At 46.8% G+C, this 27,203-nt stretch overlaps 1 protein-coding gene and 1 pseudogene across 2 annotated transcripts; both read right to left on the bottom strand.

Moving 5' to 3' along the window:
* Positions 1 to 1,764: 1,764 nt before the first annotated feature.
* On the bottom strand, positions 1,765 to 26,966 carry Marchf2 (membrane associated ring-CH-type finger 2). Of its 2 annotated transcripts, none has more exons than XM_052165482.1 (5): positions 26,832 to 26,966; positions 17,071 to 17,298; positions 10,719 to 10,914; positions 6,739 to 6,948; positions 1,765 to 2,379 (listed from the first exon to the last, which is right to left on the bottom strand). In XM_052165482.1, the coding sequence occupies exons 2-5, from the start codon at positions 17,244 to 17,246 to the stop codon at positions 2,221 to 2,223; spliced, it is 741 nt and encodes a 246-aa protein (XP_052021442.1). In that variant the 5' UTR covers positions 17,247 to 17,298; positions 26,832 to 26,966; the 3' UTR covers positions 1,765 to 2,220. The 2 variants fall into 2 exon arrangements, with proteins under 2 accessions (XP_052021442.1, XP_052021441.1); XM_052165481.1 differs by lacking the exon at positions 26,832 to 26,966 and adding an exon at positions 23,846 to 23,867.
* On the bottom strand, positions 18,212 to 20,037 carry LOC127670895 (transcription initiation factor TFIID subunit 9-like; annotated as a pseudogene).
* Positions 26,967 to 27,203: the final 237 nt, after the last annotated feature.

Below are 27,203 nucleotides of genomic sequence, written 5' to 3'. Positions count from 1 at the left end.
GTATTTCAGGCTGCCCTTGAACTCATGAAGATCTGCCTGCCTACCTCTAAATCTGTGTGTTGCATTAAAGATATGTACCACCACAAGAGGCCTTCTGTGGTTTATTTTATAGTTTTTGGCGTTTTAGGTGTTTGGACCGCCTGTGTGTCTGTGTATCATGTGTATACCTGGCGCTGGTGGAGACAGGTAGAGCATGTTGGATCCCGTGAAACGAGAGATGCAGATGGTCGTAAACCATTACATGGACTCTGAGACTCAAACCCAGTGCTCCTAACCACTGAGCCATTTGTTCAGCACACACTCACCCCAGCTGGCTTATTCTTAAAGTCATTTGTTGCTGAGTGTATCAATCACTCCATGGTAGAGCATTTCCCTAGAGTAAATGAAGCTCAAATTCATCCCCAGTAGCATTTTAAAAATATATATAAATAACATATACATATAGTATATACACATATATAGCATGCACACACACACTATATATATATGTGTGTGTGTGCATGTATATGCATATATATTTTAGGGGGCAGGCAAGGTATTGCATAACTTTAATAATTGCAGCACTCAGAAGACAGAAGCAAGAGGATCTGAGTTCCAGCCTGCTAGAGCTACTTAGAGACTGTGTGTGTGTGTGTGTGTTTCTGTGTATGTGTGTACTAAAATTATACTAAAAACCTTATTTATTTAATGATCCTGGGAATCTAACCCAGAACTTTGTCTTTGTTACTCAAGTACTCAATCACTGAACTACATCACCAGCTAAAATAACTTAGAAAAAATGGTTTATTATGGCCAGAGACATGATTTAGTGGCTAAGAGCACTTGCTGTTCTTATAGAAGACAGAGGTTTTGTTTCTAGCACCCACTAGTCAGTTAGCAACCATTTGTAACTCCATCTAGTTCCAGGGAATCTCTGCCCTCTTCTGGCATCCTTGAGCACTGCACACACATGGTGCACTCACTTATATGCGTGCGGGTGGAGGGGGGGGGAACAAAACACTTTTACATAAGAATGAAATCTTTACAAAATATTTTTTAAAAGATCATTCACAGCCTGGCGGTGGTGGCGCACGCCTATAATCCCAGCACTCTGGGAGGCAGAGGCAGGCGGATTTCTGAGTTTGAGTTCGAGACCAGCCTGGTCTACAGAGTGAGTTCCAGGACAGCCGGAGCTACACAGAGAAACCCTGTCTCGAAAAACCAAAAAAAGAAAAAAAACAACAAACCTCTGAGTTTACTTTTTCTCCAGGCTTCCATGGTGGTTAGCTCTAACTGTCAGCCTGACTGGGAATCATCTTGCTTGCACTGACTGATACAGAAATACCCAACTTAACTATGCCTCGATTTCCCCACCATAGAGGACTGTACCTGGAGCTGTGAGATAAAACTACGTGCTTTTAAACTCTTACATTACCTTTTCTTAAAAAATTATTTTATGTGCATGGGTATTTTGCCTGCATTTATGAATGTGCACCATATGTGAGCAGTGTCTATGAGAACCTAAAGAAGGCACTGGATCCCCTGACACTGGAGTTAGAGACGGTTACAAGTGGCACAAGAGTACTAGGAATTAAACCCCAGTTGTCAAGAGCAGCCAGTGTTCTTAACCACTGAGCCATCTCTGTATCTCCAATTAAGTTCCTTTATCATAAAAATAAGAAAACAGCTTCATAACAGAGCCCACATAACAAGCCAAGCATTTTATACTTCTTGCCCCCATAGAATCACTTGGAGCAGTTTAGAAACATAACTGATGAGTCCATATTAGCCAGCATGGCTCCTTTTATTCATTCGGGTGGTTTTTGAAATGCAGTGCAACTTTATAAGTTTATAAGTCAAGAGTGCCAGCAAAGCAAGCCGGCTAGGTGCAGAGTAATGCAAGAAGCTTGCTGGAACCCTCTAGTCCAGTGGACGCCCTTGACACCAGCAGCTGAAGCCGCCTGCTGTGCAAAAGGATCTCAGAATGAGATAGGGGTGCCTACTCCATCACAGCTCAATCTGTCCATCTGTGCTTGGCATATACAATAATGTGCAAAACAAAACCCTTGAAAATATGTTCACACAGGATCACAGAGCGGGCTCTGCTTGCTGTGGCTATTGGCCTGAGAAGCATCATAGCTGTGCATGAAAAATCAGGCAGCTTCCATTTTTCCAAATGCCAGCTGCATTGCCATCTGACTCTCGTCTGTCCACTACCTCAGAGCCCTGCCAGCCAGGCCTTCAGACGGGAGTCTCCTCTGCCACCTTTTTTAAGAGTCCAGTAGCCAGCAAGGAGTGGTGGGGATCCTCGGAGCCATCTGCTTCCCGAATCTTCAAGCGGACCTTCTGATTGGTCTTCCTCCATTCCGAGTACAGCTGGCAATGGTATCGGAAAGAGACCTGCGGGAGCAGTCCTGCAGTGGGTGGGAGGGTAGAGACAGGCCTCTACCCTGGGGAGGAAAGGGAGCCCTGGCACTTGCCATGGGCCACACCTAGAAGCAGGGCCGCCTCTGGGCATTCTTGTACACGGTGCATACACTCACCCATTTGGTCCTCTGAGGATACTCTGACAAGCTCCGAGTCCTGTAAACGTGGGGGATCCACCACCTTGACCCCGGCAGGGAACATGGCTCTTCTAACAGTCGATGAGAATGGAGTCTTACCAGTCTCTTGGGATTATTTAACCCCAACCAATCACACAATTGCCCAACCTTGAAGCAACCAAGGTGTCTCTTCATAGGTAAGAGGATAAAAATGATGGTGTATTTACAGGACTGGGAAGATGGCTCAATGGGTAAGAGAACTTACTTGAGGACATAAGTTCAAATCCCCAGCATCCATGTAAAAAGCTGAGCAAGACCCTGTACCATCTGTAACCCCAAAACTGGGGAGGAGAGGGAGGTAGAGACAAGAGAATTGCTAGGACTAGATGGCTGGTAGCCCTCACATGTGGACATACACATATACCCTCCTATACACATACACACATATATATACACACACAAACATCTGTGACCATTTGTATATGCTCAGCCCAGGGAGTAGCACTATCAGAAGGTGTGGACCTGTTGGAGTAGGTGTGTCAGTATAGGTGTGGGCTATAAGATCCCTGTCTGAGCTGCCTGGAAGCCAGTACTCTGCCAGCAGCCTTCAGATGAAGATGTAGAGCTCTCAACCCTTCCTGCACCGTGCCTGCCTGGACGCTGCCACGTTCCTGCCTTGAGGATAACGGACTGAACCTCAGAATTTGTAAGCCAGCCCTAGTTAAAAGTCATTTTTAACACTTGTCCTTGGTCATGGTGTCTGTTTAGAGCAGTAAAACCCTAAGACTCATCACTCACACATATAGACACACATATACACAGTCATACACACACAACACACACACACTAAAGGAAGTGAGAGCTGTACAGTGCTTGTCCAGCATGGGTAAATCCAGTTACTCAGAAAACTAAGATGGGACAATCACAAATCTAAGGTCTGCCAGGACTATGGAATGAGTTCAGGCCTGTCTGAATAACTTGGTGATACTGTCTTAAAATAACAATAAAGGAACGGGGCTGGGGTGAGCTCAACGGCGGCTGGCACGCTTGCTTAGTATATGAGAGCCATGGACTCAAGATTCAGTACGGAACAACGACAAACGTGGCCCATCAAGCCATAATAAGGCATGGAGAAAACTTAAATTCAAATAACTAAGTGAAAGAGGCCAATTTAAATAGACTATATGCTGTCATGTTGTATGACTCTGAGTACATGACATTCAGAGGAGGAAAAACTATGGAAACAATAAAATATGGGTGGTCACCAGGGGTGTTAGAAGACAGAGGGACAAACAGGTGTGAACAGAGGAGTAATAAAAAAATGTACACTGGTACAGAAACCAGATGTGGTAGTATCTCAGCAGTTAGAGTACAGATACGAGGAACAGGGACTTGATCATCCTGGCTACACAGCGAGTGTGGAAGGCTACACGAGACCCTGTCTCACAAAGGGAAGCGGGCAAGGGGCTAGGGAAATGGCTGCCGATAAAGTATCTGCCATGCGCGTGTGCAGACCTGAGTTTAGATCCCCAAAGCTTGCATTAAAAAAGAGAGCTGTGCATCGTGCAATGTAAATGCAACACCAATGCCTTGGGTCAGAGACAGACAGATTTCTAGAGATCCCTGATGGCCTTTTAGACAAAACAGTAGGTTCCAGGTACAGCGAGAAACTATGTCTCAAATAAAAATTAGAATGTTGGCCAAATGTTCAGTAAGTAAAGGCTACTAAGCCTGACAACCATGAACTACAGAGCATGAGGGGACCATCAACTTCTGAAAGTTGTCATCTAACCAGTGCGCATGGACAGAGAATAAATAAGTGTACTCCAGAAACTCAGACATGCAGATCTCTGAGTTCCAGGCCACCCTGGTCTATGTAAGTTCCAGGTCACATCTCAAAAAAAATTTTAAAAAAATTTCAAGTGGATGGGCTGGAGAGATGGCTCAGAGGATAAGGGCAGCTGAGCCAGTTCAAGACCAAGGTCAATTCCCAGAACTCTTTTTCTTCTTCTTCTTCTTCTTTTTTTTTTTTTTTTTTTTTTTTTTTTTTTTTTTTTTGGTTTTTCGAGACAGGGTTTCTCTGTGTAGCCCTGGCTGTCCTGGAATTCACTCTGTAGACCAGGCTGGCCTCAAACTCAGAAATCCACCTGCCTCTGCCTCCCACGTGCTGGGATTACAGGCGTGGGCCACCACCGCCCAGCTAATTCCCAGAACTCTTATGGCAGAAGGAAAGAACAGACTTCTTAAAGCTAGGTGCTCATCTCCACACAGATGTCATGGCTCCTATCTATCTATCTATCTATCTCTATATCTATATATTTCTATACACACACATATACATACACACACAAAATAAATTAATAAAATAACAAAATATACAAGTAAGATGGACAGTGATTGAGGAAGACACCCAATATTGGCTCTCTCTGTCCTCCACATATATGTATATATGTGCACATGTGCACCCATGTACTTATGAACATATAAAAATACTCTCTAAGTGCGAGGGACTAACTCCATGGTAAAGCACTTACTTAGAATACTCAAGTCTCTAGGTTCAATCCCCAGAACCACAGAAATAAAAGAGAAAGAAGGAAGAGAGAAAGGGAGGGAAAGAGGGAAGAAAGAACTTCATTGGTAGCGGCCCAAAATACTACTTGTAACAGGAGGGGGGGAATCCGACACATTACCAAAAGTCTCGGAGTATGTCAAAAGGAATTGATTAAATAAATACAGTACAGCCACACAATGAATTGGTGCTCTCCAGAGCTACCCATTTTCTTCTGAAAGGACATTAGCAAAGGATAAAACAAGCATGTATAAAGCAATACATATGTTTTCATGCGATTTATATATTTTAAAATGTGTCCCTTTATGATAGGAATGCATTGTGAAAACCACATCCTATCCTTGTTGTACAAACACTGGCAGTACTTAAGACAGTACTAAGCAAAACTGGGTGAGTACTCCACCAACTGAGCTAGCCAGATTTCTTTCTTCCTTTCTGTGTGCCTTTCTTAACTTTTTATATAACTCAATGTCTTCTTTCACGATCTCATATATGCATACATACACGCTGATCACTCTCCCTCCCACTCTCTCTCAACAACACCCTAGGTTCGCCCCACCCTTCCTCCCCACAAAGCCCTTCCCCATATCCATGTCTTCTGTTTTACTCTGGGTGGCCATGGACTCTGGTATACACCAGAACCTGTGGGCCCAGCTGTGGATACACAACTGAAGACAAAGTCCCCCCTTCTCCAGAAGCCAACAATTCAGCAGAGAGAGGTGAGGGCTCGTAATTTTTCAGAAGGCTTTTAATCTGTCTTTCTGCTACATTTAATTAGTTCTTTCCACGGCAGCATATCCACAGCACCCTTACGTTAGGACGGATGGCAGCCTGGAGTCAGCTCTCTCCACATAGGTCCAGGGAGTCAAACTCAGGGCCAGCTACTTAACTGCTGAATGCCTGGCCTACCCTCAGTTTCCTAATATATGTCCGGTCAACTTCGCTCCCGATCTCTTCCTAGCACCAGCCTTTTGCTGATCTGTCTTCCTTCCTCCCCCTGACCCACAGTGACTGGATGCTCTTGTGCACTTCGAGCAAAAGGCCCACTGCTGGCTGGGGCATCCCTGGACCTGTGTTACAATGCCAGCCTGGAATACCAGGAAGCCGAGGGGACCACTTCCAACAGAAGCAACACTTGCACACGGCCTGGGGATCCCACCTGAGCCCACTCACATGGCTGTGCCCACTCACCAGTGTCCAGCTGTGCCCACTCACACAGCTGTGCCCACTCACCAGTGTCCAGCTATGCCCACTCACCAGTGTCCAGCTGTGACCACTCACACGACTGTGCCCACTCACCAGTGTCCAGCTGTGCCCACTCACACAGCTGTGCCCACTCACCAGTGTCCAGCTGTGACCACTCACACGGCTGTGCCCACTCACCAGTGTCCAGCTGTGACCACTCACCAGTGTCCAGCTGTGACCACTCACACAGCTGTGCCCACTCACCAGTGTCCAGCTGTGACCACTCACATGGCTGTGACCACTCACCAGTGTCCAGCTGTGACCACTCACCAGTGTCCAGCTGTGCCCACTCACCAGTGTCCAGCTGTGACCACTCACCAGTGTCTAGCTGTGACCACTCACACGGCTGTGACCACTCACCAGTGTCCAGCTGTGCCCACTCACACGGCTTTGCCCACTCACCAGTGTCCAGAGCACATAGATGGTAAAGAGGGCAATGGTGAGGGCGATGAGCCCTACAGCCTCCAGCCGGCTATGCAGACGGAGATGGTCCTGGGCCCCTCGCAGGCACAGCCAGCCTGAGATGGCGGCCAGTGGTGTGATGAACACGAAGCACACCATGTCACAGCACAGTGTCCGCTTCTCAGTGCGAGGCCCTGGGTCCTTTAGCCACTGTAGAGGAGCGGATGATAGAGAGGGGTTATGTGGAGGGGTGTTGCACAATGGACAGGGTTGCGGGGGAGACTATAAGCCTAGATCTCCATATTTCTACTAGTAAAGGAGTCTGCTGAGTGCTTGCTCCATTTTTCTGATGTCTCAGGATTGAACACTGTTCTACAGAGTTTAGCCCAGCACTGTTCATGCTTACATGCCAAGTGCTTTAACCACTGAGCCATCTCATTTTTTTGTTCAAAACATCTCAGATATTTGTTTGAATATCCCCAAGAATAGTGTTACACAACAGGTATCCTGCAGCACAAACTGGCTTCAGACTATGTAGCCAGGATGATGACGTTTAACTTCTAATCCCGTTGCCTCTACCTATCAGAGTGCTAGGATTCTTTCTGGATTCTATAGATTGATCTCAGGGCTTCGTACAAGCTCCTCCTGACCTCAGGACCTTTGCACTTACTGTGCTCTCTGCCAATACTATCTTTTCCCTGGGCTCTCTAAATTCCTGACTGTTACCTCAGATCTCAACTTGGGGATTCACCCTCAGCCAAAGTCTCCCCCTTACTTATACAATCGCAATCTTTGTGCATGTATATGTTGGTGTGTGAGTACACGAAAGCATGTACCACAACATACCAGTGGAGTTCAGTGGACAAACTCGGGTTCAACCCTCACCGTCCACTCTGAGAGGTCTTCTTCCTCTGTGTAAACCAGGCTGGCTAGCCGTGTGTTTCCACGGATTACGTCTATATGTCCCTTCTTGCATTAGAGAGTATAGAAATAAAAGCTGCACCTGGCTTCATGTGGGTTCTGGGGATTTGAACTCAGACCCTTGTGCTTCTATGGCAAGTGCTCCTCTCCCAGCTCCTAAGACTTCTCTTGACCTCCAAGTGTTGTCCTGCATAAATCCCACTTCCATTTCCCTCCATGATGTTTAGTGCGTTTTTTTAATTAATTAATTTTATATGCATTAGTGTTTTGCCTCTATGTATGTCTGTGGGAGGGTTCAGGAGTGACAAACAGATGTGAGCTGCCATGTGGATGCCTGGACTTGAACCTGGGTCCTCTGGAAGAGGAGCCAATACTCTCCACCACTGAGCCTTCTCTCCAGCCCTGCGGTGTTTAATGTTAATAGTCAATTGACAGAATCTGGAATCACAGGGGATCAGGTCTCAAGGAAGCACTGCCCAGATCAGGGTGGCCTGAGGACCTGCCTGTGAGGGGTGTTCTTAATTATACTGACTGAGGTAAGAAGCCTCTAACTGTGAATTGATGGGTGGTACCATCTCGTAGGCTAGCCTGGACAACAAAAGGAGAGCTATGAGCACTGGGGTTGCTCTTTCTCCACTTCTGGACTACGATACAATGCCAGCAGCCATCTTGTTTGAGAAGATAGTCCTTACCACTAAGACTTCACTTAAGAGATGGAGTGTGACCTGGAACTCTGAGTCATAACAAAGCCTTTCCTGTTTAACTTGTTTTTGTCAGGGTATTTTATCACAACTAATAGAACAGAAACTAAGACACTCTCATAATTATTCCTACTAACTAGCCAGTCTAAAGATCATGTGGACATTATTAACTGTCTTGGTGACTGGAACCAGAACTCTTTTTTTCTTTTTTTTCTTTCTTTCTTTCTTTTTTTTTTTTCTTTTTTGGGTTTTTCTAGACAGGGTTTCTCTGTGTAGCCCTGGCTGTCCTGGAACTCAGAAATCCGCCTGCCTCTGCCTCCCAAGTGCTGGGATTAAAGGTGTGTGCCACCACTGCCCGGCTTGGAACCAGAACTTGACAAAACACTGGGCACACCAGAGGTGCTCAAAGAAACACTTGTGATCTGATCTTGGTAGCACCTATTGGTAACCCCAGCAACCAGAAAAGACTGGGACAGGAGGATTCCAAGCTTTGGGTCAACTAGACCTATAATAGGTGTGGGGGGGGGGGAAGAGAGAGAGAGAGAGAGAGAGAGAGAGAGAGAGAGAGAGAGAGAGAGAGAGAGAGGTGGTAGGGTGGGTGGATGGATGGATAGTGAGATGACTCAGCAGGTAAAGTCACTTGCCAAGCACCAAGCCTGGCAAGTTGAGTTCAATCCCAGGTTCCACATGAGATAACTAACTTCTGCATGCTGTCCTATAACATACAGTCATATGCCATGGCACATGTGCGTCACAGAGAGACAGACGCGTCAGAGAGACAGACAGACAGACACACACACACAGACACACACACACACAGAGAAACACACATATATACACATAATTTAATTTTTTTAAGTATTTTAAGAAGAAACAATAAGATGGTATCGTAGAACATATCTTTTAATTTCAGCCCTCAGGAAGCAGAGGCAGGCAAATCTCTTTGTGCCCAGCCTGGTCTTCATAGAGATCTCTAGTCCAGTTCTAGAGCTACTTAGAGAAAACCTGCCTCAAAAACTATTCCCAGGGGCTGGAGAGATGGCTCAGCAGTTAAGAGCACTGACTGCTCTTCCAGAGGTCCTGAGTTCAATTCCCAGCAACCACATGGTGGCTCACAACCATCTGTAATGGGATCTGATGCCCTCTTCTGGTGTGTCTGAAAGGATGGACAATGTACTCACATACATAAAATAAATAAATCTATTACCCCCACAACTGAACACAAGGCTCACAGATAGTTAAAAGCCAGTTTGGTCTGCATAGCAAGTTCCAAGCTAGCAAGGTCTACATAATGCAACCTTGTCTTAGATAGAAAGAAAGATAGAAAGATAGAAAGATAGATAGATAGATAGATGGATGAATAGATGATATATGGATTAGATAGACAGACAGGTAGATGGATAGATGGATGGATAGATAGATCGATGGTAGATGGATTAGACAGACAGGCAGATGGATGGATGGATAGATAGATAGATAGATAGATAGATAGATAGATAGATAGATAGATGGTAGATGAATTAGATAGACAGACAGACAGGCAGACGGATAGATGGATAAATAGATAGATATAAACAAAAACCTAGGCATGGTGGTATACTTATTAATCCCAGGATTAGGACTTTAAAGTCAGTCTATTATAAAGCAAGCTGTAGGCTACATGAGACCATGTCTCAAAAATATAAAAGGAATTATCAATAATAGCCCTAGGGTGTAAGCCTTGTGATCCTGACAGTCAAAGGCCATAGTATGGAGATCTCCATAACCTGACCCTGAGGTCCAGGCCTCTGTGAGAAGAACGACAACTTACTTTACAAAATAAACAAACAGACAGAACCAGCCCAGCACGGTGGGACGTGCTTGTGCTCATACCAGGACCAGAGACAGGAGGAAGCAGCAAATCAAAGGCTAACCTTAAAGCTGGGGAACTGGCTAGGATTGGGATATGACTCAGTTGGTAGAGGGCTAGCCTAGCATGCATGAAGCCCCAGGTTCCACTGCTAGTATTGCATAAATCAGAGATGCCTGTAATCCCAGCACTTGCAAAGTAGAGGCTGCATGATCAGGAGTTGGAAAAGTCATCTTCAGCTAAAAGCTACTCTGAGGACACCTAGGATGCTTGAGAGTCTGTTTCAAAAACAAAGCAAAACAATACCAGAGGAGATGGGGGTGGGGCATGGCAGGGAGGGGCTTGCAGACCTGCAGTCTCTGGCCACTAGGGTTCTGGCATTTCAGCAGATCTCTCCCAGCATTCCCAGGGACATAACCAGCTTTCCCAGCTGCCCTGGGTAGCTGCTACATCTGTCCTCAAATTTCCCTTCCCCCTTCAGGATGTCCAGTCTCCCCCAAGCAATATACCTCTGTGAGAGGTCGGGGCTGCTTTTCCACTGCAAACTCAGTGTGGCACAGCTCACAGTAGCTGGTGTTGGAGGAAGACAGCCATTTCTCCAGGCAACTCTTGTGCACAGCTCCCAGTGTGCCTGTGCAGCCACATGGGGACAGCAAGTTCTCTCCATTTGCTCCCTCATGGCAGATCCGGCAAAAGGGACAGTCACTGGAGGGACACAGAGATGAGGCTTGAGATGACGAATGGTAAGGTCTCTTGTCTATACTGACATCAGTACTTGCTGGGTTACAAGCTCACTGTCATGTCCACATTACTGTTTCGTAAACCCCTCCTAGTCCTTCACCAGCCCAGCTCCAGATGTCCTCTTCTTCATGTAACTTTTCAAACTTCCATTGGTAGGCCCATCTGTTCCCTCCCCAGAGCTGCCTCGGGCTCTCTGTAGCGTAGAGTGAGCATCCTGCCCATCCACCCGCCTGCCTGATGCTTACTTCCTTTGTTAGATACGATCATGATATTCCTAAGTAACTATCAACTCTTGGTGGTCCTTCTGTGGTCCATTCTTGGTCCTGCTGATGTTTTATACTGTCAACTTGACAGGAGGTAGAATCACATTGGAGACAATCTATGGGCATGTCTGTAACAGACTCTCTAAGTTAATGGAAGCAGGAAGGTGCATCGCAAACATGGATGCGCCATTCCATGGGCTGGGGTCCTGGACTGAATAAACAGCAAGAAGCAGAGACACAAGATGGCTCAGTAGATAAAGGTGCTCGCTGAGAGGTCTGATGACCTGAGTTCAATCCCAGGAACCCACACGGTGGGAGAGTCTTCTGACCTCCACACATATGCCATGGCATACACAGAGGCATGTGTAATATACACAAACATACTGATAATTTTTTAAAGGAAAAAGCAAATTGAACGCAAGCATTCATCTCTCTGATTCCTAAGCTTCCTAACTACGGGCGCAATGTGACTTCTCAACCATCTCAGGCTTCGCCACTGTGACTTTCCAGTCACAAAGGACAGTAGCTTGGAATTGTGATTAAGAATAAACCTTTCCTTTTTTTTTTTTTTTTTTTTTTTTTTGGTTTTTCCGAGACAGGGTTTCTCTGTGTAGCCCTGGCTGGCCTTGAACTCAGAAATCTGCCTACCTCTGCCTCCCAAGTGCTGGGATTAAAGGCGTGTGCCACCACTGCCCAGCAAACCTTTCCTTTCTTAAACCTTTCCTCTCTTAAGTTGCTTTTGTCATGTGTTTTGTCAAAGCAACAAGACAAATAACTAATATAGTCCTCAAGGATGACGACACACACATGATCATACATACACCCATACACTCACACATATCACACACAGGATTACAACATATACACTACACTAACACACATCACACACATATATACATTACAAACACAAGACTTTTTTTTTAAAGACATTATTACAACTCCTGGCTCTATCTGTACATAATCGTCACAGCTGTCTGAGAAACCTGTGCATGTGAGAAAATCACTCATTTGTTTTTCTGTGCGTGGCTGAGGAAGACAAAGGGTGGGATGGGCCAGCTGGCACGGAACCCATGCACACACAGCTGCTGTGCGGAGTCTGTAGTCACAGCCCAGTCTCTGGGGAAGCTGCATTCTTCCTGCAGCAGCTCAGGAAGGCAGGAGGTGTGGCTTCAGTGGACCCAAGGACTATTTAGTCATGAGTCATGTTTTCTAAACATTTCTGCCCAGAAAGCATAGTTGTCAGGCATAACTTTTCAAACACACACACAGAGAGAGACAGAGAGACAGAGAGACACACACACACAGAGAGACAGAGAGACAGAGAGAGAGACAGAGAGAGAGACACAGAGAGAGACAGAGAGAGAGGAGACAGAGAGAGACAGAGAGACAGAGAGGGGGAGGCACTCTCTCTATTCTCGCTAAGGGTGTTTTCCATCCCCCCACTCTTTGCTCCAGCTTTCCGGCTCTGTGGCTGAAGCCTGACTACTTTTAAAGAGCTCACAGAGGGCTTGGGGCTTGGGCTCAGTTGGCAGCATGCTGGCTTAGTAGTCAAAAAGCCCTGGGTTCCATCTCTACCACCAGACCCACATGTCTGGAAGCCAGCACTTTGGACTTAGAAAAGGGGGATCAGGAGTTCAAGGCTGGAGCTCAGCCTGAGCTTACATCTTCCCTTTTAGCCCGTCTCTAAGATGCTGCCTTCTGCAGTGCAAAGGGCCACTGGCAGGACTGAGGAGCCACTCACGCCCAGCTGGTGACGAGCTTTCCTGCAAGCCTAAGAGCTGGAGTGGAGCGCCCAGCAGCCACAAGAAACCAGCCGGGTGGGGCCGCGTGCGATCTAAACTAGCATAGTCATCAAGCTCTGAATTCAAGTGAGAGACCCAGACTCAACGTGTGTGTGCGTGTGCGTGCGTGCATGTGTGTGTGCGCGTGTGTGTGTGTGTGTGTGTGTGTGTGTTGGAAAGAAACCAAGAAAGACACCTAATGTCAGCCTCTGATCTCCGCAAACATACAAGCACACATGTACACACAGCTGCATATGTGTGTGTATTGGCACACACTCAAACTCTCACATAAACTTGCAGTTGTACACCACACACATACAGAGAGAGAGAGGAACAGGGACAGGGACAGGGACAAGGAGAGGAAAGGACTCCCTATTCCGGAAATCAACTCAGGGAAAGGAAGCCGTGAGAACCTTAGGAGCCACGTCTGGGAAGGCCTGGGAACTCAGGGACACTAATTCAACAAAGGCAGAGAGGGCAAAGGTTGACAGTTTATTTAGCACTCCCCATGGATGCAGTATTTCTGGTGCCATTTTGTTTTTGTTGTTTCATTTAATTACTTTCTTATACGATGAGTATGTGTGTGTGTGTGTGTGTGTGTGTGTGTGTGTGTGTGTGTGTGTCATGACATACGGGTGGAGGTCACACAGAGCACAAGTACCTTGTTTGAGGCAGGGCCAGTGTTCAGTACTGTATGGACCAGGCTCTCTCCTCTCAGCTTCTGAGGAGTTTCACCTGTCCCCATCCCTACCTCTCTGCGGAGTGGTTAAAGGTTTGCAGGCTTGAGTACACGGTTTCTGGGAATTTGAACTCAAGTTCAAATCAACTGAATCATCTTTCCAGCGTGTTTTATTTATTTTAAGACATGGTTTCCAGGGCTACACAGAGAAACCATCTTGAAAGAGAAGAATCAAAAAAAAAAACATTGTTTCATTATGTAGCCTTGATTGTATATTGATTGATTATGTAGCCCAGTTGTTCTCTATGTAGATCAGGCTAGCCTCAAACTCATAGAGATATGCCAGCCTCTGACTTTCAAGAACTAGGATTAATGACATATGCCACCACATCTGACTTCAACCGTTTTTGTTTTTTTGTTTGTTTGTTTGTTTGTTTTTAGACAAGGTCTCACATAACCCAGGTTGGCCTCTCACTTGCTACCATAGCTAAAGACAATACTGAATTCCTGGCCCTCTGGTGACTACCTCTCCTGTACTGGTATGCCAGACATCTGCCACCATGACTAATACTTTGTTTTTATATTTAAAGACAGAGACTCACTATGTACACCTGGCTGGCCAGGAACTTGTTATAAAGACATGCAGCTGTGTGTACATGTGTGCTTGTATGTTTGCGGAGATCAGAGGCTGACATTAGGTGTCTTTCTTGATTTCTTTCCAACACACACACACACACACATGCACACACACACACACACACACACGCACACGCACACGCGAGTTAACCATGAACTCACAGAAATCCACCTGCCTCTGCCTTCTGACTTATGTCTGATACCATCTCCTCTGTCTCCCTGGAACTCCCTGCATAGCCCAGGCTGAGCTTGGGGTTCACTGTGCTGCACAAGCCAATCTCGAACGTTCCTCTCCCCTTGGTTCCAGAACTGTGGCTGCAGGCTGTATTCCAAGTGCAATGCTGGGTTTCATTGGCCTCATTCTCACAATAAGCTTGGAGGAAAGTACTCACTTGCTCCCATTTTATAGATGTCGAAAAGTCCAAGAAAGCTGGACAAGGTAGCACACATCTGTAATCCCAGTAGTAGAAGGCGGAGGCTCAGGAGTGTGAGGCTACAAGCTACATAGCAAGCCTGGGGTCAGAACAGGCCACATGGGATAATGTCCTGAGAAAATTAAAAAAAGGAAGGAAGAAGGAAGAAGGAAGGAAGGAACGGAGGGAGGGAGAGAGAGAGAAAAGGGAGTGGGAGGGGAAGGAGAAAAGAGAAGGCAAGGAAAGGGGAAGACATGAAGGCCTGGAAAGGTTATAACCTGTGCGTGTGTGTGTGTGTGTGTGTGTGTGTGTGTGTATGTGTGTGTGTGTAACACACTGAATTACAGGTACATGTTCCTGTGAGCACGTGTGAAGGCTGGAGCAGCACATCAGGTGTCTTCCTCAGGTCTCTCACTGAACTGCAGTCTGCAGTGTCAGCTCGGCTCACACACTAGCCAACAAGCCCTCAGGACCTGCCCATGTCTCCTGCCCAACTTGTGTTAGGTCTCTCTTTCCACCTTCATGTGGGTTCCTAGGGCTGAACTCAGGTTGCCAGGCACACGGAACCAGTTTTTTATATATTGAGACACCTCGCCACCCCAGCAATTTCAGGTTATGATCCTTCCAACTTGCAGTGGGCTCCTCAGAACAAACCTTCATTATGGACAGGTGCATCAAATTCCCACATTCTGAGGACTGTTAAACTATGTTCTCGGAATAATCCAACCAGAAAGGTGTTTCAATTTGTTCCAGGTCACTGGCGGTGTGCAGCCCTACCCCCTGGGCATGGTCATCACTCTCATCAGAGTAGGTGGAATTATTTGCCAGTAACCTTCAAGAGCCAGCCTGTGACTATAGGCCTTCCCTCCAAGGAGGAGGAGGAGGCCTCCCCTGCGATCCCAGACACTAACTCCTACATCTCTTCCTGCTAAATATACTCCTATTATTTCTCAGTTACACATGATCTTTTATGGTCTAGAAGGTGCTAGACTACATACAGTACATGGGAACTTCATAAAAGGGAACTCTGTGTATGATGTTATAGGAAAGTTTCCATGAATGCTGGATGAGACTGTGGTGATTCAGCTATTCTGGGTTGGCCAAGGGAGTGGCGCTATTAGGATGTGCCTTTTGGGAGTTGGTGTGTCAATGTAGAGGTAGATTTTAAGACCCTCGTCCTAGCTGGCTGGAGGCCAGTCTACTTCTAGCAGCCTTCAGAACAAGCGTGAAACTCTCAACTCCTCCAGCCCCGTGCCTGCCTGGATACTGCCATGCCCGCCTTGATGATACTGGACTGAACCTCTGAACCTGTAAGCCAGCCCCAGTTCAATGCTGTCCGTATAAGAGGTGCCTTGGTCACAGAGTCTGACTCAGCAGACACTGGGTACGCATGCTCCTGTAAGTAACCACATACCCATGCGTTGTCCATAAGTAAGCCCCATAAACTCATTGGTCCCCACAGCTAGACTTTGGTGGAACTGCACTTTCATCTCTGTGGAGTGACACTATTAGGTAATGTGGCCTTGCTGGGGTAGGTGTGTGTATGTAAAGGTCAACATCCGGTGATATTCCTCGGGGATGTCCACCATGTTTTTCAAAAAAAATCTTGCCAGGCAATGGTGGTGCACACCTTTAATCCCAGCACTTGGGAGGCAGAGGCAGGTGGATTTCTGAGTTTGAGGCCAGACTGGTCTACATAGTGAGTTCCAGGACAGCCAGGGCTACAAAGAGAAACCCTGTCTCGAAAAAAAGAAAAAGAAAAAGAAAATCTCTAATTGGCCTAGGACTCACTAATTGAGGCAGCTTGGCTCACCAGAGAGCTCCAGAGATCTTCTTGTCTCTGCCTCCCTAGTACCAGGATTACAAGCACAGGCTACGATGCTCAGTTTCTTACATAGATTCTAGGGATGGACCTCGGGTCTTCAAGCTTGCACAGCAAGTATTTTATGGACTGGGCCGTCTCCCTAACTCCATTGATAAACAAACACCCCAGATACTTGGCATGCACATGCGTGTGTGTGTGTGTGTGTGTGTGTGTGTGTGTGTGTGTGAGGAGGGAGTACCCAGGGAGGCCAGAAGAGGGTGTTGGATCTCCTAGAAATGGAGTTACAGACAGTTATGAACTGTCCATTGTTGGTGCTGGGAACTGAACTCTTGTCTCTAAGGGAGCAGCAGGTCCTTGTACCAATGAGTCGTCCCTCCAACATCAGTATCTGGCTTTTTTCCTCTGGCATATTAACCCCTTTGCCTCTCTCAGTGACTAGACTCCTGACCCCAGACTAGCAGAATATCATTCAACCCAGAGAGAAATGGGGACAAAAGCCCAGCTACTAATGGTCACTACTCACCTCGGTGTATCCAAAGCCCGGATGACAGTTGAGAGCAGCCGGCCATCCCTTGAAGTCACTTGTGCTACATATTGAGGTGGCCCAAGCCCTGTGGCCTCTACAACCTTGGAAAAGGCAGGGCTGCTAGAACAGTCACACAGGGACCCAGGGAGGTGGCAACAGTCACCTGTCGTCATGGCCACGGGGAGCCTCCTGTCCTCAGGGCCTGAGGCCCATGGTCCCAGGAGCCTGGGGGGAGGGGGACAGAGAGATCAAAGGTAAAATTAGTGAGCCACAACAGCAGTTTTGTTTCCTTTTTTTTAGGTATGTATACATGTATGTTCATGTGCTTGCAAGTATGTCTGTGTGAGTGCAGGGAACATGTGCAAAGGTACATGAATAGAGGCAGGAGAATATCCTTGTCTTCCACCTTGCTTGAGACAGTCTCTTTTTTTGTGCTGTGTACACCAGGCCAGCTCACCCCCAGCTTCCAGAGATTCTCCTGTCCCCTCCTCCCATTTCACAGTAAGAGGACTAGGATTACATGTATGGCTTATTGTACCTGACTTTACATGGGTTCTGGGGATGTAAACAAAACTCCAAACATTTCTGCAGCTAGCATCTATCCACAGCGTGATATCCCCAGCCTGAGTCCTTCTTTTAACTTCACTCTGTTTTACTTTATGTTTCTGAGTATGGGTATTGTGCCTGCACATCTCTCTGTGAACTATTGCCTGTTGCTTGCAGAGACCTCCTGGAACTGGAGTACACATGGTTGCTAGCCACCACGAGGTTGCTGGGAATTGAACCCAGGTCCTAAGGAAAAGCAACCAGTGCTCTTAACCTCCAAGCCATCACCACAGCCTCTGAGCTCATTCTGTAGTGCAGGCTAGCCTGGAACTTAATTATCTAAGCTTTCTGAATGCTGATTATAGATCATGTCTGGCTCCTGAACCCTGTCTTGTCAGAGATTGTGACAATTATTTACTTGTCAAACTGACACACTCAAGATTCACCTGGGAAGGGGCTCTCAGTGAGGAGCTGCCTAGACGATGTTGGGATGTAACCGCATGCCCTTGGGAAACATTTTTCTTTTTATTTATCTATTTTTCAAATTGGTAAACGACAATTTTATTTTTTATGCATAAAGGCTGATGAAAAACCATTACTAGTTCTAGTAAAACTGAAAATTTTAATAAAAAAGCGTAGTAAGTATACTTATTAAATACCACTTTCTAAAGTAAGGCTTTAAAACATCTAACATGAGCCGGGCAGTGGTGACGTACACCTTTAATCCCAGTGCTTGGGAGGCAGAGACAGGCAAATTTCTGAGTTAGAGGCCACCCTGGTCTACAGAGTGAGTTCCAGGACAGCCAGGGCTATACAGAGAAACCCTGTCTCAAAAAACATCTAACATGCTTTTTAAATTTCAGTACAATGGATCTGAGACCAAGAATACAGGTTACTTGCGTCAAGGATAGATTACAAATTATCATAGTCATCGTCATCATCTTCACGGTTTTCTTTTCAGTGCATTTGCTGACTTGGCTGTATTTTTGTGACCACATATTAGTAGTAATAAGAATGTTTTGGACCCAATTAACGATAGATTAATAAGAACATTCTGAACTTCTGATGTTGCAGGAATGGAAGCTTTTGCAGCAGGGGACTGAGAAGCAGGCATCTGTACCATACACCTCTGCCCTGGGGGGGTCATCGGAGTGCCTACTTCAGTTGAAACAGACATGGTTTGTGGAGTTGGTGTGCCTCGTGCAGGAGTACTTGATCTAGAAACTGAACCAACACTTAACCCTGGAACTGTTATTCTTCCTGCAGGAGTAGGTTCCTTCTCTTGTAAAGACTTAAGTCTATGGTTTGGAGCAGTTAAGCAATGGCAAGCTGGAACCTAAATATGGCCTGATCAACAGCAAAGGGGTTTGATTTGTCTTGCAATATCTAATAAAAAATCTCGCACTGGGTTGCCAATCGCACATCATCTGCATCCACAGTAGCTTTCTTAGCATGGCTCGAGCAGATTTCAGCATCATCTAGAACTGTGGTCACATATGGGAAGGCAAACTCTAGCATCTGATTTATAACTCTTGGCTCAAATTCTGTAATCCCCACATCCTTCAGGTTTGTGCCATCATCTGTGCATCTTTCCGCATGCTCTTGCATCTTGCCAGACTCCATACCCAGCGATCAGACTTCTCGAGCTCGATCTCCTAGGCCTGACCTGGATGCAAGCTCTTTGCCTATTGTGGTCTTTCCAGCCCTGTGTACAGCAGGGCGATCAGAAGCTCCATCGGCTTCCTTCCCTCACACCAGTGCCTCGGCTCACCATATTTTTCTTTTTAAGTTGTTTGTTTTGTGTGTGATATGTTTATGTATGTGGACATGTATGTTCCAGAGCATGCATGTGAGAGTCTGAAGATGGCGTGCAGAACACTCAGTTCTCTTTTTGCATCATATGGGTCCTAGGGGTTGATCTCAGATCAAGGTTAATGACAAGTGCTGTCACCTGCTGAAACATCTGGAGTCTCTCCTTACCTAGGGAGTTTCTTCTTTGGTTACCTGAGGTGGGAAGACCCACCCTGAATGTAGGCGAACTACACGCTGGACTGAAGGAAAAGGACAGAGTGAGCTGGGCACTAGCCTACACGCATGCATTGTTCTCTGTTCCTGATTATCTGATTATAAATGTGATAGGATGAAAGCCCTGCAGCTCCTGCCACTGTGACTTCCCTGAAGTGACAGCCTGGAACTGTGAGCTAAAATAAATCCTCCCTTCTCCTCTGATGATGGTTTGTATATGCTCAGTCCAGGGAGTGGCACTATTAGGTGTGGCCTTGTTGAAGCAGATATGTCATTGTGGGTGTGGGCTTAAGACCCTCATCCTAGCTGCTGTAAGTCAGTATTCTGCTAGTAGCTTTCAGATGAAGATGTAGAACTCTCAGCTCCTCCTGCACCTCGAAGCTTAGAAGCTGCCCTGCTGCCTCCTTAATGATAATGGACTGAACCTCTGAACCTGCAAGCCAGCCACAATTTTTTTTTTTTTTTTTTTTTTTTTTGAGACAGGGTTTCTCTGTGTAGCCCTGGCTGTCCTGGAACTCACTCTGTAGACCAGGCTGGCCTCGAACTCAGAAATCCGCCTGCCTCTGCCTCCCAAGTGCTGGGATTAAAGGCGTGCGCCACCACTGCCCGGCTGCCAGCCACAATTAAACGTTGTTCTTTATATGACTTGCCTTGATCATGGTACCTGTTCACAGCAGTAACACCCTAACTAAGACATCCTCTAAGTTGCTTTTGTCCTGGTATTTTATCAGTGCAACAGAAATGACACTAAAACAGGGCTCTAAGATTATGAACAAGACTTGCCTCTTTGAATCTTTGCATTTGTAAAATGTAGGTGAGAACTCTACAAGCAGATGTATACAACTTAGGCCAGGCTTAGAAGACAGTTGGGGCTTGTGTTGGATTTTCTCTCATTCTTCTAGAAAAAGACAAGCATGGCCCCACTTCAAATTCCTATGAACCAGTCTCCAAATTACATTTTCACAGAAAGGAACATTGATTGTGTGCCATGCCCTTTGCTCAGCTTTTACATAGCCAGAATCACCCTGTGTGAGCTAAGACCAGATCGATCCTTGAGACTGAGCTCAAAACATGTTATGCTATCTTTAGTGAAAGCAGAATCCATCTAGAGAGCTGCGAGCATGACTCAGAGGTAGCATGCCTACCTAGAATCAATCCAGTGAGGGCCTGAGACATATAAAGTGCTGCCCTAGCAGTGAGAATATGACACTCTGGGTTCAATTCCCACACACACACACACACACACACACACACACACACACACACACGAAGGGAACTAGAAATTTACTGTTTTGCACCTGGATGGTGAGTCACTCAGGCCCCTTGTGACTCATGGACTCTGTCTAACTATGCACTCTGGGAGACCTCAGTTCATCAAGGAAATGACACTTTTGTGTCCCCAGAAGACCAGTTAGTTGCTCTGTCCTCAGTTCCCAAGAAGAGGCTACAGGAGATAATGAACACCTTAGGTAGCCATTCTGCAGTCTGCTCTGGGTAACTTTGGTGGGATTCTGCCCTCTGCCTCAGGGCCTACTCAGCAAAAGGGACGGCTATGAAGACTGGCCCTCTTCTCCAAAGCAGCATGGCTAGGATTCTAGCTTCTCAGTTGGTGTAAATTACTTCTGTGAGCGTTTTCTCCTTCTTAGTAGCAGGAAGAGGCCTTACCGGGCAAGCATCCTATCACTGAGCTGTACGCCTAACTCCTTTGCCACCACACACACACTTTAAAACTTTTTCTTTTTGATTTTTAAAAATTTGTATTAACATTAGATTACACTCGCTTATGGAGGGAGTGTGGATGCAGTATAGAGTACATGAATGTCAATTCTCTCCTATAAAGTAAGTTTTGGAGGCTCAAACTCAGGTCCTCAGGCTTGGCAGCCTACGAACTATCCCACCGGCCCATAATGTTTTAATCTTAGACAGAGTATCACCAAGACACTCAAGCCGACGTGGTCTGAAACTTGCCTAGGCAGACCTTGAACTTAAGATTCTCTTGCCTCAGATCTTCAAATAGCTGATGTCATAGGAATGTGCCATCAGGCCTGAGTCTTCTGAAAAAAATCCATGGAAGTAAGAGAAGGCTCTTTAGGCATCAATCCAGAGCTAAAGATCATTAGTTTCAACTTGACCCAGGGCTCTTATCTCTAAGAGTTAAATCCAGAGCTCACAGTAACCCTAACAGTAAGTTCCAACTGATAGGGCCAGCCTGGCCCCAAGTGAACTCTTACCAGCACTGCCTGTGAAAATCAGAGACCGAAAGACATAGAGAACAAATTATTACCCGACTTTTTGCACTCAGACAGTCTGGTGACAAATCAGCTCTTCCCTGAAGAGTTCAGCTAAAAACCCAGCACCACTCCTAGGCAGCCACAGCGGAGCTGAGCCAGGGGTCAGATAAGCAAGGATCGACCAAAGTCAGACACAGCCGGGAGGAAGGCTGAAGGCTAGAGATAACAGCAGCCAGGGCACCGCCAGACCTGCTTTGTCGTGGACAGTGATGTCCCTCTAACCACGATGTCCAACTGGGAGGTCAGTGGGGAAGCCGGCCCTCCAAGAGAATGCAGCAGAAAAAAGAGGTTGACCCTGATAATTGGTTTTAGGATCTTTCCTTTACCCTCCTTTCCCCCCATTCCCCCCCTTTTTTTCTTTTCTTTCCTTTTCTTTTTAAAGACAAGATTTCTGGGCTGGCCTCAAACTCACCATATAACCAAAGATGACCTTTAACTGTCTTTTTTTTTTAAACTGTTTTTAAATTATTGTTTTAAATTAATTATTTGTATTTTATTTTATGTGTATGGGCAGTTTGCTGGCGTGTGTATCTATGCACTACATGCATATCGGGTGCCTGTGAAGCAAGAAGGCGGCGCTGGGTCCCCTGGAACTGGAGTCACAGGTGGTTATGACCACCGTATGGACACTGGGAATTAAATCCAAGTCCTCGGGAAGAGCATCCGGTGCTCGGAACCCTGAGCCATCTCTAAGGTCCCAACCTTGAACCCTTGATCTCTGTACCTTCACCTTCTAAACACTGACATTTTGGGAATTCCATGTTGGTGAATGTAGTTCCTGGGATAGAACGCAGGGCTTTGTGCATGCTGGGTGAACTTTCTACCAACTGAACAACATCCCCAGTACTCACTAGCTAGCTCTCTCTCTCTCTATCTCTATCTTTCTCTCCCCCTTTCCTCCCTCCCTCTCTCCCTCTCTCTTGCTCATTTGTCTTGTCTTGGTGATAGGGTCTCACTATACAGCTCAGGCTGGAACCCCTGATCCCTGATCCTCTCACCTCTGTCTTCCAAATACTAGAAGATGACAGACCTTAATATTTATACAAACAAGTGTGCATTACAAGAATCATCACAATTCCTTACTTTATCAACTATTGGGAGGGGGGAATCCATCAATATTAGTAAATCTGCTCACATCAGTCCTATACTGTAACACAGTCACAGCAGTGCTGGGCAAGGTAGCCTGAGCCTGTGATGCCTGCACTCTAGATGCTAAGGCAGGAGGATCAACAGTTCAGGCTTACTTGGACTACAGAGCTGAAGGCCAGGTGGGGCTGCAAGAGACCTTGCCTCGAAAACCAAAACAAACCTAGGCAAGTCAGATGGCTCAGCAGGCTAAGGCATTGATGACCGGAGTTCTAGTCCCAGAATCACACGGTGGAAAGAGAGAACACACACACACACACAGTTTCAAAAAACCAATAATAGCAGCAAAAATGTACTAAACACCACATACTAAGACTGTGTGGTAGCTTAGTTTGTAGAATGCTTATCTAGCACGCACAGAGCACTGAGTTGCTCCCCACGACATTATAAACCTGTGTATGGGGGTACACACTTGCCAACACCACTCAAGGTATGGGGGTACACACTCGTCATCCAAGCACTGGGGACATCCCAGCACTCAGGCAACAGGATCAGAAGGTCAAGGTCATCCTCAGCTATATATTGAATTTGAGGACAGCTTGGGCTACATGAGACACTGTCTCCAAAATAAACAAGGCACACAAAATATTAGATTGCCAAGCTATCTAAGTTCAATCTTCAAGGAATTGCTGTAAAGTGTCTCCTTCAAAGGTAACATTCCTGGAGTACCTCTCTCAGACCACTCCAGCTAAAATGACACAGGTATCCACACAATTCACTCATGGCCTGGGGTCCTCTCTGAAATGTTTTACTTGTTAACAGACCTGTCATGCGCATCTTCATGCTCTTCAGTGAATTCTGGACAAGAGGGACCCTGGTGGACATTTTTCCTGCTGTCCCAGCACCTAGCCCTAGATCTGGCACGGAGTACTGCACGTAGCACTGCTGAGTTCATTTCTTACTTCCAACTCTGTAACCAACCAAGAGACACGCGTCTCAGAAGCTGCCCTGCCAGTTTCTATGATGAGAAACAGTCGTCGGGCTAGTGGGATGGATTTCATCGGGTCTTCACAACAAAATTATGACATAAATCCAGTCATTAGTCTCGCTGATTGAAGAAGAGGCCAGAGTTCAGAAAGATCACACAGCTAGCACGGGCAGTGCCAGGAATTAAACCGAGTTGTCTGATCCTCGAGAGGCATTAGGGGTTCTGGTGTTGTTTTCTTGTTGGTATTAGTTTTGTTTTACATGTGTGAGTGTTCTGCCTGCGTGCAGGTACGTCCAGTGGGTGCTGAAGGGGCCAGAAGAGGGGAACTGCATACCCTTGAACTGGAGTTACAGATGGCCGCGAGCCACCGTGTAAGTTCTGGGAACCGATCCCAGGATCTCTGCAAGAGCAGCGAGGATTCTTAACCAGCTCCAGCTCCTGGTTTGTTTCTGTTTGCTTTCCTTTGAGACAGTGCTTCATTACATAACCCATACCCATCTTGAGATCTTAGTGATTCTCCTGCCTCAGCCCTTTGTGTGCTGAGATTGCAGGAATGCATCATCACACTCAGTCTCTTTTTAGATTAATGTATTTAGGGGTTTTTTTTGTTTTTTTGTTTTTTTTTGGAAGAAAGGAGCCAATAAGGAGTAGGAGTAAGGTAAGTGGTGTGGGCGCCTTACCAGTGGCTTCATCACAGAAGAAACTGTCTCTCCCTCCCTCAGCAACAATGAACTGCCTGTAGGTTCTCAGGAAACAGCTTCGTAAGTAACCCCTGGCCCTCAAATATGTTAAGTAAGAACTCTGTCACTCACTTCTTTTTTTTTTCACCTAGAGTCACACAGACTTTGTGGCTACCTGATTCCGGTAGAACCCAAGCCTGCAGCAGCCATCTAGCCTCCTCCGCCTCTGAGAGCTTGGACTGATTACAGACACGTGCCAACAGGCCAGCTTCCAGAGATTTCTTTCTTTTTACTATCTATCTATCCATCCATCCATCCATCCATCCATTTACTCAGAAATCCTCTGGGCAGTGGTGGCGCACGCCTTTAATCCCAGCACTTGGGAGGCAGAGGCAGGAGGATTTCTGGCCAGCCTGGTGTACAGAGTGAGTTCCAGGGCAGCCAAGGCTACACAGAGAAACCCTCTTTTGTTCTAAAGGTGGTGAGATGGTTCCTTGGGTCAAAATGCCACCACGAAGTCTGATGAGCTGAGTTAATCCCCAGAACCAACCAGTGGGAGGAGAGAACTGACTCCCAAAGCTGACTTCTGACCTCTACATAGGCTATTGTGGGTGAGGGCTCACAAACTCACATGGAAACAAAGCAAAACAAATGGATAAATGTTAAAAACACAACTGTGCGCTAGAGAAATCGGTCAGTAGTTAAGACTATATTAAGACTATATATATACCACCCTTGAAGAGGACCCACGTTTGGTTCCTAGTACCCAGGAGATGGCTCATGCTGCCTGTTACTCCAGTTCCAAGGGATCCATCACCCTCTTCCGGCCTCTGAGGGCTCTCACATAATAAACATAAATTCACAGAGGCACACATACGTTAAAAAAAAATGGCATGGTGGCACACAGGTTTAGTCCCAGCACTTGGAAGGCAGAGGCAATCCAATCTCTAAACCAGTCTGTTCTCCATAAGGAGTTCCAGGACAGCCAAGGCTACGGAGGAAGACCTTCTCAAAAATAAAATAAAACAACTAAACAAAATCAAAGTTACACGAAGTAACCAAGGCAGGCCTTGAAGTCTCACCCTACCTCACCCGCCAAAGTAGCTGACCTGACAGGCCTGTACCACCATGCTCTGGACCTGGGCACTTCATCCTGCCTCTGCCACTGATGCCCTGGGTCAAGGTAATTTGCTTTTCTGGACCTCATCCGTCTCTTTCTTAGTTTAGGGTGTGTGTGTGTGTGTGTGTGTGTGTGTGTGTGTCAGTGTGTGTCTGTGTATGTTGTTGTTGATGTTTGGCAGTACTGGGATAAAACCAGGGCCTAGTGCATGCTAAGCAAGTACTGAGCTGCACCCCGAGTCCAGAAACTAAGTTCTAATCCCCGAAGCTTTAATTTACCTGAACTTCAATCTGCTCGTTTAGATGAAAGGAATTACTTTCCATACTTCTTTCTACCTAGTATGTTTCCCAGCAATCACACACATTCTGACTACAGAGGTTTTAAAAGCGTTTCCGATTGTATTTAATTTGTGTGTGTTTGTGCATGTCTGTGCATATTTTGCGTGTACTTGTGCATGTCATGTGACTCATGCAAGGGTGTGCCTACGGAGTTCAAAAGACAACTTTCTGTGGCCAGTTTTTCTTTCACCATGTGAGACCTCAAGACTGAAGTCAGACAAGCACCTGGACCAGCTGACCCTCTTGGCAGTCCCTGTTTGAAAAACAACATTTTCAGTACAGTGCACTCTGAGTAGCTTTTTTTGTGAAGCGCCCAACTCTTTATAACGTTAATAATTATCCAGAGAACCGTTATGACGAGGGTTTCAGAGTGACATTAGTCACTCATTGACCACCTACTGTATGCCAGGCGCTTTTCTCATCAGCCATCTCCTAAATCAGCCTGGCTCCGAGATGACCCACTTTTCATAGATGGGGAAACCGAGGCTCACAGAGGTTTCTACTGCGTGGCGAGGCCTGGAGAACTCTCACCAACCTCGAAATGATAACTGAGGTGCCTGGGTCCTAAGGCCAAGGGTGCAGCCCTATCCGTCCCGCCCGAGTACTCAGCCGGAGCCTCGAACCCGGGACCTGGGAGACCTGCCTACATACTCGGGGCAGTCCCGCTCGCTGTTCCGTGCCTACCTGTTCCGCGGCCGGGCCGGGCGGCCGCGCAGGCCCCTCGGTTCTCCCTGGCCCGGGTCCCGGCCCGGCCCGGCCCGTCAGCAGCGGCTTGCTCCGGCTCCGGCGGGCACCTGCGTCCGGGCACCGCCCGCCGAGCCGACAGCACAGCGAACCAATGGAGACTGCCTCTGAGTATCATCTACCAATCAGCGTTCATGTCCCGCCCCAGGAGGTGGGGCCTTCAAAATACGGGACGTCCTGGGCGGTCCAGGCCCCGCGGCGCCGCCGCTTCTGGCTCCGCCCCTGCTGCGTTCTGGCTCCACCCCCAGAAAGGACCCCGCCTCATCTCGGCTCCTCCCCCATCCCAAGCTCGGGCGGTAGACTCGCTGCCAG

The sequence above is a fragment of the Apodemus sylvaticus genome, chromosome 20 (assembly GCF_947179515.1).
Source record: "Apodemus sylvaticus chromosome 20, mApoSyl1.1, whole genome shotgun sequence".
In the NCBI taxonomy this organism is placed as follows: Eukaryota; Metazoa; Chordata; class Mammalia; order Rodentia; family Muridae; genus Apodemus; species Apodemus sylvaticus.
This window is presented reverse-complemented; position numbering and strand designations above follow the sequence as displayed.